This window comes from Scatophagus argus, chromosome 4 (genome assembly GCF_020382885.2).
Source record: "Scatophagus argus isolate fScaArg1 chromosome 4, fScaArg1.pri, whole genome shotgun sequence".
NCBI classification, from domain to species: domain Eukaryota; kingdom Metazoa; phylum Chordata; class Actinopteri; family Scatophagidae; genus Scatophagus; species Scatophagus argus.
In genome coordinates, this window is record NC_058496.1 from 6,946,956 (window position 1) to 6,964,110 (window position 17,155).

At 42.5% G+C, this 17,155-nt stretch overlaps 1 protein-coding gene across 2 annotated transcripts in view; it reads left to right on the plus strand.

The window, feature by feature from the left end:
* The first annotated feature begins 12,668 nt into the window (after positions 1 to 12,668).
* tcf7l1b (transcription factor 7 like 1b) overlaps positions 12,669 to 17,155 on the plus strand; it is a 31,484-nt gene continuing 26,997 nt past the window's right edge. The window contains exons 1-3 of one of the 2 annotated variants that reach the window (XM_046387214.1): positions 12,669 to 13,696; positions 13,820 to 13,892; positions 13,992 to 14,119. In XM_046387214.1, coding sequence (XP_046243170.1) covers positions 13,520 to 13,696; positions 13,820 to 13,892; positions 13,992 to 14,119 — 378 coding nt within the window. In that variant the 5' untranslated portion in view covers positions 12,669 to 13,519. The remainder of the gene's footprint in view (positions 13,697 to 13,819; positions 13,893 to 13,991; positions 14,120 to 17,155) is intronic. The other variant, XM_046387215.1, reaches the window with a different exon arrangement.

The following is a 17,155-nucleotide window of genomic DNA, read 5'->3' on the forward strand; positions in this document are numbered from 1 at the left end:
CACCCTGTAGTTTCCTGTGAAATCTCAAATAGCATTGGTTTGCTTGCTACTGTACTTAAAATCTATAGGGTCTGTAGTTGACAGACTAGTGAGCCCTTCAGTTGTGGGGTGATGCTCCCTTGTAATTGTTCAAAGCAATAAGCTAATGTCTTTGTTTCTACTAGGTAACAGATCACTGACATGTAAGGGGAGTTTCCCACCTATATATCCAGAAGTTGTGGTTTTAGTTTCATGACTGGTGGGACTGATGTATGAGCCAAGGTGTGAACGTGTCAGAATGGAGATGATACGGGTGGGGGAAGGAGCTTAGCTGACCTCTCATGAGGAGTATAGCCTATAGTGCTGTTATTTGAAACCACAGACTCAGCAGACTCCAGAGATCCGTCTTTTTGGTCACACAAATCATCATTAGCAGAAGTTTTATTGTATGAGAGAAAGCATTTCACTTATTGTGGCAGTTATGCTGAAGCTGTGTCTGAGCTCAAGCATATTGCTCTCAGTAGCACTTTTTCCCATGGTTGCCACAACGAAGCACATATGCTCACTGTCATTTTCAAAATTAACTTAAATGGATCTTGCTAATGTCTGAATTATCCAATAAAAGCACAAGCAATTAATGCAGAGCACAAGCTGGGCTCACAGTCCCCAGAGGTGTTCTACCTTCGGTCAGTGTATTAGCTTTCTGAGGGCTCTCTTATGGAACAAAGATCCATTGTTCCCACAAACTAAGAGATATTTGTTCACTCCTTGTATCAATGGTCTTGATTTGATTATACACTCAGGCAATATGTGCAAGCAGTGCTCATGTTTGCAGTGAAGTCAGCACTCTGCACAATAAAATAATTCTTGAGCTTAGCAACTGGAAAAAGGGTCATTATGTGTGGGGCAATCAGTGTTTCATGGCTCATTTCCTTAGCTGTGATTTGATTTTGCTTGTCAGTGTTAAGGTGGCCTTTGACCTAGAAAATCTCTGAATTATTCTCTCTTCTTCTTTCTTGCATCAATATCAGTGAGTTTTACAACTTGGATCAGTAACTAAAAGTCTGTTGTGGGAGCTTTCTGTAGCTTCCCCCTTCTCTTCTTCTTTGTGTTTTGGACACTAAAACAAGCTGGTGACTGCATGTTTTTTTTGGCTTACAAGGTTTAAATGATGCAATCATATAAACATTTACGACTTCAAGGATGTGCTTATTAAAAGGTATTATATGCCTCAACTGTGGCTGTAGAGAACTCTGCATGTTTTATTTTGGCTGAGTTGCATAGCTGGTTATGGGATGTCTCATTTACAAGCCGGGGTACAACCAATAATATTTCATTTTAGTGTTTTCAGAGATCACACCTGTTTGTGACAGGGTGAGTGATGACTTGGTTTCTGAATAACAGGTTTTAGATTTATTTCAATATCAAAAATACAAAAACTATTTCTGAAGGATGGTCTCTTTCAGTGTTACCATTGAAAATGCATCTCATATTTATATCTATCAATGCACAAGATTTAAACCTTATCATATATTGCAACATCTTAACCCAGAAAGTAAATTCAGGGATAGGATAAAATGCAGTAAAAGGAACGAGGAAGATTTTCCTCTGAAATGTACTAAAATAAAGGAAAAAAATATTCACAAAATGCAAACACTCAGGTGAAAACTGTTCCCCAAAATTAATTTATTTCAAGTTCTTGTCCAAACATGCTTTACTTTCTACATCTGGATTAAAACAGTATCACGAAACATTGTTGTTATGATGGCCGCAACTGTGAGTTATGGATTCATTATCTCCAAAATGATTTATGGGTTATTTTTTAATTGTTCTCTGATTATCAGGATTTAATGTTTCTCCAGGGAGAGCAAAAAAGAATGAACTCGGATCCAGTGCCCTGTGTCTGTCACCTCTGATCCGCCCTTATCAGATCAGCATCATGTGGAGCACAGGCACAAACCACACATATAGTCATAAAGAACCAGTAATCCTTTGGGGTTAAGCACTTAAAGAGCAATCCCCAGAGCCCTCTGTGTCTCTGGGTTACACCACAGTTCTGGCACGGTGATTGACAGCTCTGGAAACTGTTTTACTGTGCTGCTCTTGCAATGAGTACTCTCCAGAGCCTAGGTAATAACTAGTCTGGAGTGTTGACTAATACATTTAGCGGTGACTCTCCATAATCAAATGTGTTCCAGCTGTTTGAGTTCAGATGACAATTTCAGCTTTTCCCAGTTTGCTGAGCTTCCTTGAAAGACAAAGGAGGGATTTCCTCTGAAACAGACAGGCAGTGGCAAGACCAACAAATGGTTTGGTACTATTATCAAATAGAAAGTTTGACTAAATATAAACTTATCATCTACAGCCTGAGCCAATGCAGAAGAGAAGGAGCAATGAACAGCTGCAACAATGTGTGCTACATGTTTCTACAGGCTGTGTCCTCTGACGTCTTCAAAGAGAGCAGAGTCTTGAACACAAATAAAAGAAAGTAGTCTTTTAGTCACAGCATGCGGTAATATTTTGTGACCTAGGTCAAAGGGAAATACCTTATTTGCAGTTTTACTACAGCCAAGCACACGCTCTCGCGCACACACACACACACACACACATACACACACGCGCACGGTCGAAAATTCGAGCTTGAATGTTGGCACACCGCTCAGAGGTATTAGGGCTGACACCTGTTGTTTGACAGGACTTTACTGCGCAGAGGTGTGCAGTTAGTGTCTGTGATTGTGTGTGAAAGTAAGTGACTGGGACACTGGGAGGAGGGGGGGGGGTCCATCCTGCTGCACAATAAACAGTTTGTTTCCCAGGAGCACCCCTCATGTTCCTGTTGTTGGCTCCAACGCTGCTCACTGGGAAACGTCCTGGCCTCTATTGTCCAGGGGGTCGAGGGTCACAGGATGCTCCTAAAGGCCCAAAAGGGGAGGTAAGAGGTTGGATAGTGGGGCATGATAAAGAGCTACCCCTCCACCCACCCTCCACTCATGCACCCCTTAAAAAATAAAACATTAAAATTGCTTCTTTTTTCTCTCTCTCTCTTTCTCTCTTGTCTCACCATCTTTCATTCAGAATCCCCAGTCATTATCAAGAGTTTCAGGAAATGAAATCAGGACAAAGCTGCGACTTGACTATTTCATACTGAACATCCTGACTGCCTTTGGTACGTTCTTTGTGTGCAGAGCTCTGTGCCTTACATGCGTTCTTTGCATATCTTTGACGGAGGACTTAGTCCACAAGCTCTCCCATACACAAATGGGAAATTCAATCTGAGCAGCTAACAGAGGATAAGGCATATCATTAAAGAAAAAAAACAGCCAAGAAAGGAGTGGTTGTATTGTACCTTTTTCACCACACAAATGTTATACTTGAACCACAGACAAAGCCTAAACAGTGGCTGAGACTATGCAGCAGATATATCCTCCTGATTGCAGTGACCTTTCAAACAGCATAGCACATAAAGATCTGTATAAATGCTGTTATTGCAGCCCGATTAAATATGTCGCCTCGTAACAGCAGGCATTTATGATAGTTAAACAGAGACACCATGTTGCCATAATAGAAACTTCTTGTGCCTCTCTTGAGGCTGCATACTAAATCAGTTTGAGTTTTTGTGCCTGTCTGAAATGGAATCCATGCAACATTTCCTGTGAAGTTAATTTTTTAAGTCTTTTGAGCAATAGTCTTATTTTTTTATTGCACTTGAACCGAAGGACTTCAGGGCCTGCTGCCTGTCCTGTGCCTCGGTGTACCGGAGGAATGGAAAGAGTAGACATGCTATTCTCTGGACTTTCATGGGGACACATTTATCTTTTTTATGGAGCTAAGCTAACTGGAGCTTTGAACAATATACCAGATGCTTGTTGCACTGCATTTTATCAGCCTAATACTAATGGATGGCTGTCCACAGCACTACTAAGGCTGTGATTCTTTATATTTGTATCAGTCCCCAAACTAATATACTTCATTTTCTATTTAATTACATAACAGATTTATTGACTCCCTTTGTGCCTGGGTGTTCTCTGACGTTGGTGGTTGAAGCTCTGCTGATTGGTCCTAGATCCCAGCTTGGGACCAAAGGTGACCTTTTTCTGTGAGAGCCTCCGTACTATTGAAATCAGATGGGCTACAGTATTAGCATCTTTTCCTAAAACTTAAAACTCTTGTTAAAGGCGTTTATGAATTCTTAAATGTAAGTCACTGGGTAATATCTTTACACTAAGCCATACTTTTACTCAGGGCTGTTGCATACAGTATGCATACATTTGTGGTATACTACTTTGTCTTAACATTGTGCCTTGAATTTTTACTCTCTTGCTCATATTTCTATCACGGTCTACATTAATTATACACATGAGTCACGAAAAATATGTAGCACTTATTTGAATTCCCTGTCATCTGTCTGTATGCTGACAAGTTCAACATATCCAAAGTAAAATCAGCCCCTGTGTTGTAATGTTAAACAGTTTATTATATTATAGGTTGATCACTGTGGATGTGTCATACATTAATCATATGTTTTGAATGTAAAATGTTTAATAGGACACTGACATGTAACTGTCACATAAATGTAATGTAAAGGAATAAAACATACAATATTTATTTCTAAAAGGTAGTGAAGTAAAAGTATAAAATAACAGATGAACCTGGAAGTACTTACTTGTTACATTCCACCATTGCATGATTGTGGTTTTTCATTGTTCTTAGTCTTGTTATTCCACGTATGAAGACTTGTACTATGTGATGTAAAATGAGACGTTAATAAAAGTAACGTGAGAGACAATGGGTGCAGCACATGGCCATCTTCACTTTTCAACCACAGGCGATTATGAACATAATGCTCATAGTTTGAGTTACATGTTACAAATCTTCCTGGAGGCCTGACCCTCACCTCGTCTTGCCCCATCATATCAGGTTAGGAGTTGCACTGGAGCCGGGACGTGACAGCTGGAAATGGTTTGAGGCTCTCCGGATAGTTTGTTTTCAGACCACGCTGCAGGGAATGGATGAGAGACACGTGTAGGTTAGCCTTTGGCTGCAGAGCTTATGTGCCTCATGCTGATAAAACTGTTGCCGTGAATGATATCACTGCAAAAAATCTGCACTGCAGCATATTTAGTCTACTCTTAGTGCTCTCTCTAAAGTGTGACAGGCTGATTGGAGCTGTCCCAGTATCCCAGAAATGTGTCACTATCTGAGTTAATTAGACTCCTCTGTGCTTTGAGCACTTTGACCTATCGGGGATTCATTTCCTGGCCTGTTGTGTTTCTAAGTCTGCAAGTGGGGTTCTGGCATAATTTGCGTTCTCACTTCCCAATCCTTCTCAGATGGTGGGGTGCTTTTCCTTTCTTTATGACCAAATAAATCTGACTGGTGCCAAAGAAAAAAAATGGGATTAAAATTCCCCGTTCGCTGTCTTGAGGAGCCCAGCTGCACTGCACTGTTTGTTTTCCACAGCACGGTGCAGCTGCAGAGTCGAGCATTACAAAGAGGTGGGCCAAAGCAAAACAGAAATGACTTATTTTTATTGGCATGTCCCTTCCCATTCACTGTGTGATAATTGTATTGTGGAATTATAAAGTAAGAATAACAGTCTGGTCGAGATAATTTTAATGTGGTTAAACATGCTTTCTGTTTACATGTAATGTCTTCAGGGTGGTTTTCTTTACGCAGAGGATTTTTACAGTAGCTCTAAATTCTCTTGTCTCACCACAGCCAGAACACAAAGAATGATAATAACTGAGATGACTTAAAGATGATGTAAAGTCTACAGAGCAACATGTACAGCGGATATTTTAACAACTTCACATTCACTCAAGAAGAAATGAGCTGCAGAGAGAGAAACAGACAGGGAGACGGGCTGATGCACCTTGAGATTACAAAGAAAGAAATGTGGTGCAGCAGGTAAGACATGTCTTTGAGCAACATTATCTGGGCTATGGCAACGTTCACGTGATTCTCTGTAAATAATGTCTGAATGTTAATAAGCATGACTGCCCAGCAGGTTTATGAGAGATAGCTGAATGCATTCACTGAGTGCTCGCCCTCACCTTGGAACATATCCCGCTAAAGAAGAGAGGGAGCTGGGTTTTGTGCTTTGCTAAGTTATTGGACTCATCACCTGCCATTTATTGGATTTTTTTTTCTTTTTGCACGGGCAGTCCTATGCAATCATGTGCATTTTCAGTCCTTGGTGATATCAGCATGACGCAGTTTCCTGTATCCTGTGTACACTGCCTCCAACACCTCCATTTACTCACAGCAAAACATGGCAACAATTTTACCCTGTGAATTAACAACATTCAGAGCACCTGGAAAATACAGTTTCCATTTTGGGAGAGAGTATCTTTTCTTCACAGTTTAGACACAAATTTTCATAGCCTGTGCAAATGATCTAATTTAACTGATACAGATCACATAAAAATATCACAGACATCTGTTTTGCTGAACATGTCAGATCTCGGTCTCCTCGTTAGTCATTAAGTGCAAAAATTCAAGAGAAAGTGCTTCCACTTAAGTAGACACAAGAAAAGCAGCACACACACATCTTTTTCTGCACAGCAACCCCACCTCCTGTGATTGTGCACACACTTACAGCTGTAGACATTCAAGTATGAGGCGTCCACCGGCAGAAGGTTGTGCAGTAATTCTATGGAAGAAAGATTTACGCACTAACACATAAAGATGATGGTTTCCAGACCCTGTGCTTTATTCTGCTTGTGTGCTGGACATGCTCATTCTCCAGCTAGAGAAGGTAAAAAAAAAATTCAGCCAAAAAGACAACTCTAATAATAAGTAATCCATGTGAAACACAAAAGTCCTCATGAACTGGGAGTAACTTTATCATCTCCTGTGGATACAAACAGACAAAAACCAGCAAGGACGCTAAAAATATGCAGAAGACTTGTGGTGCAGTTTCCCAAGGCCAGAGAAAGGAAATAGACTGACAGTTTCTCCCTGACCCCTTTACTACCCCCCAGTAACCTCCTAACAACCCCCACGGGGGATCCTGTCTCTATGTGTAAAACAGACAGTCAAAAAGCATCCTGGAAACTTTAGAGCCACGAAAACAAGGGGACATGAGGAAGTCCAATAAGCTCGTATGCAGAGGGCTCAGCCGGGAGATAATCTCGAGGCCACACAGACCAGGCGCCAAGCCTATAGAGCCTAAAAGCTCCGTGGCGCAGCAAAGCAGCGTGGTCATTGTTGTCTTTGGAAAGTAAGCAGCTTCAGTGAGGCCAGTGGTGTGAAAGCCACCTCTCTTCTTGAGTGTCTGCTCCAGAGCCTGCTGTTGACATACAGGGCAGGTGCAGCTGCTCTCTACAACTGCATCAAGTAGAAGCCCCTCAAAATACACACACACATGCACACACACACACACACAAACACACACACAGAGCTTGGATGTCACAAGACAGGGTTATATGGACAAAGACAAATCTACCTTTTTCTTTAATATCGCTGCAACAATCAGCGAGGCACTGCTGAGTTAACACAGGGCCCACAGAGATGAAAACAATGGCTGGATTCTTCTGGCTTGAAGATGGCTATGGGAAATGGCGGGGATGCCAGGGCTGATAAGTGACCGAGAGGCTCAAGTTACTCCCAGCTGTCTGCAGCCATGCATGTCTCTGCGGAATGTATGGTTCACGCATAATGCAAACCATTTCATTTGCGTAATGCTCATAAAAATCTGGCGGACATATTAAATAAAGTCAAGAGCTTCTCGCTGGGGCAGAGTTTGCATCACAGGAAAGAATCTCCAGTCCTCCTCCAGGAACGGCTCAGTACGTCCTCAGCTGAGAAAACACAGACAGTTGAAGACTGTGACCTTGCGGGCGATAATGTTAACCGGATCAATAAAACCAGGCGATAGCAGAAAGCCTGGATGCAGCATCTGGACACAGTCTGACTCAGGCTTTGTGCACAATTATAGCAGTCACAGAGCCATGCATAGTAAACAGTGTCTGCAAGGACCTGCAACCATTGTTGGCTGTGCTTGTTTTTTTTTCCCTTTAACCATAAAAGACAAATTTCCATACAGACACAGCAAAATAAAGACTTTATTTGTCTTCATGCAATTAAAATTATGGGAAATTAAAGGTAATATAAAGTCAAGCCCGTAAAAGATTAACAGTGTTTAATACAGGCTGTATTTTTGTGCTGTAAACGGAGTTACACTGAAAAACCAGCGCCACGCTGCATTAGCATCACCTCAATACCAGTGAGGGCCTCTTCCTGTCCATTTGGAAAATATAAGTACATTTTCAAGCTGTTGCACGCTCCGAAGGAGAGTGCTTTTGGCAGGCTTTGAAGTTCTCAGAAATAATGCTCCTTAAAAGCATCCTCTGCAATACAGAAAAAACACGAACATGTATTTCAGTAAAGAGGCAGGAGTGAGCACTTCCTAGCAACCATGTAAATCCACACTGGAGGACTTGGACATGTTTGATGTCTTTCAGGTCTTACACCCTTTGCATGAGCAGAATTGATTAGCCTTTGCTAAAGCAATACTCATTCATTCAGTCACACATTCATTTATTATCTTCACAAGAGTCTGTCTGAGGGACTGGACAGAAATGTATTGATTGAGTCTGTATCTCACTGAATTACATTTTGATCATGTAGACATAAACACAGTCAGCACACCTTTCACCAAAGTAAGACATCTTCATTCAGCCTTTCTCTTTGTCTTGAAAACAAGACACTTCTGGAAAAGGATATGCAACAAAACACCAGAGAGAAGGAGAAAGGCAGGAATAAAACTTTTTCTTTTCTTTTCCCTTCTCTGCGCAGTTTAGTGTTTCAGTTACACCCTTTAGGCAGTAAAAGCTGTCATCTAATCATATCCTCACAGTCTTAAATGCCATATACGCCCATACCAGCCTGGAAAGGGGACCTTTCTGTGGATTAAAACGGATATGAGGTTATTTTTGTGAGATCCATGATTGCATGAGGCACTCCCATCCAGACTTAGTGTGACGACTGAGGAGGTGAGCTAATATGGCAGAGCGGTGATGCAAACGAATTGTGTAAGTTCATCTGAAATGGATCCTGCTCTTTGGTTGAAAAGACAAATGTTTGGTCTTTTAAATCTGTTGATCCTTCTGTAATATCTGAAAGAAAGTTGGTACACACTTTATGTTTGCATAGTGGGGTCACATGAGGATGTTTCAGGATGTTTAAAAATGTTGAGATAATCATGGATAAAGCAACTCACATGACAGGTATTGAAGAAACTCGGGATTGCCCAGGGCAAGTAAAATGCCACATTAGGGCAGTGAGTTTAGCAAGTCAAAAAAAAGTAAGTAAAGTTAAAGAAAGGAATTAAGCACATTATTTTTTCTGGAGCCGACGATGGAAGTAGCTCAGGAGTGGATCATTTTGCTCCCATCTCAGTTACTCATGCACAGTAGCGATCAGGAAAATGGCGGTGGTTTAAGACGTTTATGAAGCTGAAGCTCAAGAGAATATTTTAATTATCCCGGAAATGGGAGTTTAGTTGCATGGCGTGAGGGGATGTAGGCGAAAGTCCAAGCAAGGTGGAAAAAAAACGGGGAGGATGTTTTACCGAGGCAAGTTTTACAAATTAAAATTTCCAAGAAAACGTTGCTGGTTTGCCATAAAAACAGCCAGCAGCATTTAATGAAAGATTAAACATGACAATTAACTTTAGTCTTTGTTGTGAGTTCACACCCACTAATAAATAAAACAGTTTGTATTGGGGCAAGTAGAAGTTTACTTTGGGCAAGTAGATTTCTGATCCAAAAAAAAAAAAAGAAAAAGAAAAAAAAGCATCTCGTGGATCATAACAATAAAAATATCTGTTATAATCATTCCATGTTTCTTTAGTCCCTCCATTTTGCAAAATTCAAGCTCCATGAAAGTGAATGGAGATGTTCTGGAGGGCTCGTTGGATTAATCAAAGAACATGACTTGAGTACGCTTCAAAGACAATCAAGTGAGACCTAAATCTCCTGAAGTGAGATAGATGGAAGTGGCAGTAGCACATTGTGTGATCTGACAGGTCCTCCGCACACTTTAACCAGTATCATTAGAGAGCCTGACAGGACGGGATTGGCCTGGCAAGACATGTTGGACACACCGCAGCAGATCAGAGAAAAGACAAGGGAAATGCTTTAACACCTCTGAAACAGTGAGGCGAAAAACGTGATGCGGGGATGGGAATTACTGCTGAATTAAGCACCGCTTTGATTGGAAACTGATTGACCGATGGTTGGCAAAACATGAAAGAATGACCTTGAATCCTCCAAAGCGAGTATGGATTGGCACACGGCATCTCTGCCTCTCTCTCCTCCCTCTCCTGCCTTCTCTCTCTCTCACAAACACACACACAAGCACACAAACATACACTGCGATAACACACATCACAGGGGAGCCACACATACATGGGTATCGACACACACGAGTGTCTCTGCTCATTCGCACTCTCTTTAGCGAGAGGGGGGTGAAAAATGAACACACAGTCACGTACGACAAGCCAGAGTTGAGAGAGCAACTTCAAAGTAAGGCAGATGCAGGGACAGCACCCTCTGAATAAATTTTCTGGCCACCAGTCGATCTGCCCCCAGGCTAAGATTGTGGCTGTTCGCATCTCTCCTGACCCCTCATCAGCTCCCAGTTAAAACCAATCCTGCTCTGACAAGGCAGCCATGGAGAGAAGGGAGGGAGACATGGGTAAATATGAAGGAGATAAAATCCTCTTTCACGTGTTGCGGGTATGAGGAAATTAATTTTCACCAAAGAGCCAGTTTTTCAAGAGAAATGCAGCTGCTTTGATGAATAAATCAGCGCGAGTGGCTTCAACACAAAACACATAACAGATACCTGGGATTTATCATTCAGTTATCATGTATGTGTTACTCTGTCTAAAAAAATGATTGTTTCTCAAGCAATTAATGTGCTTTATTTTCACACCAGCGACCATTTTGTAACAATAGGCACCCTTTTGTTTATAAAATGGTGGCTTTCTCACTCATAATAAAGCATTTCAGTATTTTTTTTTTATTTATCACATTAGTGTTATATCTCACTGTGCTGTTACAGCTTCCTGCAAACACGGTGTACTTACTGCATGCCAATGGTCCTTAACAGCACCCGGCTGAAACTTATGCATGTGTGAAAAGTGTCAGTATTTACGAGATATTCCTGTTCGGCAACTGCTCATGCGTGTCATTATTATTTTTTCTGTGTTGACTTGTTTTAAAATTTGATTTCTTTGTTAATCTTTCATGAGGCTATGGTGCATGAGCACTGAATATTTGTAATTACACCTGCTGGGACATGCACAGAGCATTAAATCTAAAAAAAAAACAAAAAAACAAAACAACAACAACAACAAAAAACTGTATTTTCTCTGTTTTGTGTTGGTTTTGGCTAGAAAAATTATGTTATAGGTCAGATTCAAACTAAATGTGGCTGCATCATAAATGTGGATGAACAAAATGAACAGCTTCTCCAAGCATCATTTGGAAAACATATTCTCTCACATTCTCTGCATACTGTTGCCAAGAAAAACAATGATATGCACCCTGAGGGCAAATATTCACCTGTGTGTGTGCGAGCAAGTGCAAACGTGTATTTCTGTGTACAAGAAACCCACTATCCACAACTACCCCATGTGCAATTCATAGAGGATGCAGTACGCAACCATATATGCTACTTTTTGCTGGATTCTCACAACAAACACCCAGGAGTGAGCATCTAATGAGGCCCGTGGAGACACTGCTGAATTGTCAGTCAACCCTCAGCTTGCTGACACGCAGCCGACAACATCAATGACTCCTTTTCTCAAACAGGGGAAGCCTGTCGAACTGCATCAGAGGCAAAGAGAAGTCTGAGGTCCGTCGGACTTGGACTGAGTCAGGTGGACGGGGAAGAGAAGAGCTTTACTGCTAACTTCTGTGTGCTGCACCTTGGAAAACTTTGCAACTTTCAGCGCTTTGTGAGCAAACACTGCATTTCTAATCATGCATTTAAGACACACATCTCCGAGTCATGCTTAAGATTTATGTGCAGGAACAAAGGAAAGAAACAAAAAACAAAGTTGAAACCACTTCCCTTGTTCTTCCAGGACTGCTTGCAAAACAGGGCCTCCAATCCTGTTCCTCAAATCAACAATGGGGCCATGTCTGTCAGTGTAAAGACAGGGAGAGAGAGAAGTGAGCCAGCCTTGTCCTGTCAAAGGAGGCCTGGGTGTTCAGGGGCTTGTTGCCTCACTCTTCATGCCTCTGGTTGTGCCATAATGGGCCCATGCTTATCCCAGGTGTTATTGTCTTTCCCAGCGTATTGTTTCAGGACACACAGACATGCAATTTACATGGCAGCGTGTAATTATGACTTTCTCGCTGAAGCCTGGCCTGTCATTTTCACACACATGGAGGCAGTGTGGTCTGTGCTGCAAAAATCAGCTGGTCACACCACATGATAGACTACAACTTTACTTCCACCACTCTAATGAGACATTATGAAAGAAACACATCACTTCTGCTTCTTCCCATTTAGCAAAGGCCCACGCGGGCAACACTGCGTGGATTTCTTCTCGTTTTCATAAGAAGAATAATAACAACAAAGGAGCGAAGTGTTTTTATCTCTGTGTTTCTCCGTGTACTTCTGTTTTTCTTCCTCTCGTTCTGACCTCGTTCGGGCTTTGCCGTCTTGAGCTTGAAGAGTATAGCTGATCTGCATGGTGGTGAATGAAGTGTCGGTTTTCAGTGCAAACTCCTCCCCTACGGTCGGGCTGCGCTTTCCTTCCACTTGAACAACCAAGTAGTTTTCAGGGCTCATTCCCCGGCAGCAATGTGGAGGGAAAGGGCGAGCACGTCCAGCTGAAATCTTTCTACTTTTTGCATCGGGTTTTTTTTGTTCCTCTCTTGTTTACGCATACACTTTCTAAACTTTGCGTTTCTTAGAAAAGCAGCGAATTCCGTGGGAGGGAAGCGAGCGAGTCAGAAGCGAAGAAAACTGCAGCCAGACCGTCTTTTTTTTCCTGTCTTTTTTTTTTCCTCACTCGAGCCATTGTTTTCTCACACATGGATATTAGGAGATGAAATCGGACGTGTTTCTCGTGCTTGAGTAACCTCTCGGTCGCTTGGACTGGTAGTTTATGTGGTCCCGGGGCTGTGTACGAGGAGGAGAGAGAGAGAGAGTCCTCATTCCTCAGACGCACAACAAGGAGACACGCACAGGGGCCACAAGTTGTCCGCAAGCTGCGAAGGAGGCGAAACTTTGCCAAGTTGCTGCGCATCCGGCCGCTGTCGCCAAATATTCAGCGATATTTTCAAACAGCGTCTCTCTTGTGACTTTCAAACTGTGGATTATCGTCGCAAGGCTCGTCATGGACCACGGGATTCCGTTCAGAGGATGAGAAAGGAGTTTTGAAACATGAACAGTTTCTTGTAGTTAGTTTACTACTCCGGCGACACGTTTGGACAACACTGATCTGATTAAAACAGTTAATTGTTCTTGCCGTTGTTTTTTTTTTCTCCTCTCCTCGATTCTTTACTGTTCTGCAAAAATGCCACAGCTGAACGGAGGTGGTGGGGATGATTTGGGGGCCAATGATGAAATGATATCTTTTAAAGACGAGGGGGAGCAGGAGGAAAAGATATCCGAGAATGTATCGGCGGAAAGGGATTTGGATGATGTGAAATCCTCCCTAGTGAACGAGTCGGAAAGCTCGTCAGACTCAGAGGTAAGGACACTGCACATATGAAACTTCTCCCCACGCTGCTCACCATGAAGGGAACTAAGATTTAATGCTTCTGAGAGTTTCAATAGTTTCTTCCCGTCCTTGTGTTTATTCTCCCCTTGTCAGCAAGCGGAGAGGCGTCCCCAAACCAGACCCGACTCAGAAAGTTATGAGAAAGCAAGAGACTACTTCAGTGAAGGTAAAATAAAAATACAGAAACACCCTCAGTACTTTGTAGCTGGTTATTATTTTGCCAATGTTGCCTTTGCTGACCCTGTCTTTTTCTTTTTCCCCGCAGCACTGAGAAGGCAGCAAGATGGTGGCTTTTTTAAGAGTCCTCACTATCCTGGCTACCCGTTTCTCATGATCCCAGACCTCACCAATCCTTACCTATCCAACGGTTCGCTGTCTCCCAGTGCAAGAACAGTAAGTGTCCCTGTGGATGTGTTTACTCTGTGCCCTCGTTTCCTCGTTTTGGTCGCACTCTGCACAACCACAACAACGAAAAACAAAAAAAAACTTTGGCCGTGCGTAAAAGTTCCTTGTACACTCTCAGACCGCCATATTCCCTCCGAGTGGCCTCTCAAGGGGCACTAACTACTTCTTTGTTCTTATTTTTTGGGGATGTACGTTTCTCCCTGGCACCCACCCATCGACAGGACTGACATTTGTCATTTTCTCATTCGGCTCATAGTTCACACATATTAGTCATTCCTCTTTTTTGGTTTGAATGATTTATGGCAGCTCCTTGTCGAAAATGCCATGCTGCACTCATAATGGGTCTCGATTATGCACTTTTCAGTGGCCAGTCCTATGAGCTTTCACTATTAGTTCCCTTCAAGGACCTCAGTTTTCTTATAAAATGTTTTAATTTAGATGCAGGCTTTCAGTTCAGTGGATTTTAGATTTTTTTTGCACACATTTGCTGTAGAAAATAAAAAAAACAGCAGTTCCTGAAGTCATATCCTACAGTAACAACAATGTAATATCTCACTTTGACACACATGGGAGGCATTTCGCTGCGGCGTCCATGACAGCTGCTGTCCAGACACTTTTTTAAGTCTCGATAAGGCTGACAGTCTGAAGTAAGTGCTCTTGATGCAGAGTTTGCAATGATTCATTTACTTGTTGCATCACATCAGATGTCCATGTTTTTAAGCAATGCTGCGGTCACTGTTAGCCATTGCTGCACTGGTTTGTTTGCTGGCGTTGCGTTCTTATTGTTTTTCAAAATGAGCCATAAATATCACATACACAGCAGGTTAATTGAGCAACAGAGACTTTACGTTGATGCGACGCCATATAGAAACGATGCAGACGAGAGTAACGAAGCAGCACGACAAAGCTCGTGAGAAAAATACCACACTGTCGTTGGCAGTGAATGCTGCTACTGAACAAACAAGATTTCAAGCCATTTAACAAACACCATTTGGAATATTAGATACAGTCTAAATGGGACTGTGCAAACTTCCTTGAAATAATCCCTGCTGGAGAGCTGTGTTCCTCGGAGCTCGTCCATCCCCCAGTCCATGTCACATCCCCCCCAAAAAAACAAGTACTTTCGTTAAGGCCTGGCAGGCATCTGACTGAAAGGACAACCCCCCCCCCCTCCCCTTTTTTCTGTCTCCTTTTCACTGTTCCAGACCCACTCCCCTCGCCTCCCTCTACCTTCCATTCAATTAGAAAGGCGTTAGTTGACCATTGTTATTCTGAGCAGTCTTGATGGCTTCATTGGAGGTCTCCATTGGGGCTCATTAACTAAATGGCTACTCTGCTCACACTAGGTGATACATACTACCATGTAGATCGACTATCTTTTTGGCCGCCAGAGTTTGCGAAGAATAATGTCAGCAATGAACACGCTGGATTTTAAAAGCGCGGGGATATTTTGTGCTTTTTCTGGAAGATTTAGTCAGGAAATTTTTGGCCTGATGTTGTAAAGCAGTAGATTTTTTTTTTTTATCAGTCTGTTATCTCTTGTCTGCTCTGTTTTGCCTTGTGTCTCTGGTATGAAAGCCTCTCACTTACTTCCTTGTGTTTTTGTTCAGCAAAACAAAGTTAACAAAATTATTCCTGCTCCTTGAGGCAGAAGTGGCAAATAATTTGAAAGGATTTAAAATTCAGTGGTATAATCCTCCATGTTGGGGGAAAAAAGGAATGAGGTCAATGGGACAGAGTGAGCTGACACTGCCAATCATCAGCGTGGCAGAAAACATGCAGGCAGACAATAGCTGGCATACTTAGCAGACGTCTGAAGGGCTCCATACTGCACATGGCTGGGTGTCACATTCTGGGGGTTTGGCTTGTTTGTGCCTGCAGACGAAGTTCAGTGCAGTCAGATTTACTGGATTTTCTTTACAGGTGGCCTGCACCCACGTGTGGCCAGCAACTTAATTTAACTAACAAGCTGCACAATTTAGCATGCGTGATCGTTCTGTGGAATATGTTGATTAGGACATGAGATAAAATCTGCGCACAGCCTAACGTCATCTGTTTCATCACCTCTCTGGTGTCGAGATGCAAACCGACCCCCAGTGCCTGCAGACAGTTTATTATTGGGTGTATCTCGGAAAACCCTGCTGGGACTGACAGATTTGTTTTATAAGTGTGGTGTGCTGTGTGGTTGTACTGCATGAGACACGTTAAAGTTATGTTTCTTAACTGAACATGTGATCAGTGCCAGGCAACTGAATTTCCATGTGGAGAGCTGCAGTTTCATAGCTTTAATGGCAAAGTAAATATTTTTGTAATTACAGATAGAACTCTGTGCGTGTCTGTCTGTGTGTGCATGTGTGTGTGTGTGAGGTATTTTTACATTTCCTGCACGTATCTATTTACAACTCCCCCTTCCTTTGTGGCGTCTTAGTACTTTTGTGTAATAATAAGGCGCATATATGTTCCATACATGTCAGTATTAGATATGAGATGTTGCTCTAGAGTCATCCTGGACTGATTTCACTCTGCAGTGTGCTACATGGTGAGGGATTTGAGGCCTGGGCTTTTAAATTTGGATGTGGCAACCCTATCATGAGCAATGAGAGGCAGGCCTACATGGGATCAGCACAGAGTTCCCCTGAGGGCCAAGCATAACTGATTTAAAGCCTGCGCAGAGCTGACATTCTGCTGTAATCCACTGAGTGATGAGGAGGAGGTTTATGTTTGCAAAGATGTCCCACCAGACTTCTGCAGCTTGCCGTGGTGGGTGCAGGCCCAGAAATGTTTTTTTCCCTCCCCCGACAAATCCAGCTTATTGTTTGTCGATTCATTGATGTGATTATCGCCGCATTGCTTCCGTAGTGACGGACTAGTGCCAGATTTAATTGGTGAACGCACCGCGCTTGACGCCACCACTTGTCAGCTTCATCAGCACTTTTAGATAACTCTGCTAGTACATCATCGTCATCACCGAAGAGCGAAATGCCTCTTGTGTGTGAGAGGTGGCGAGTAAGCGAGAGCGAGGTT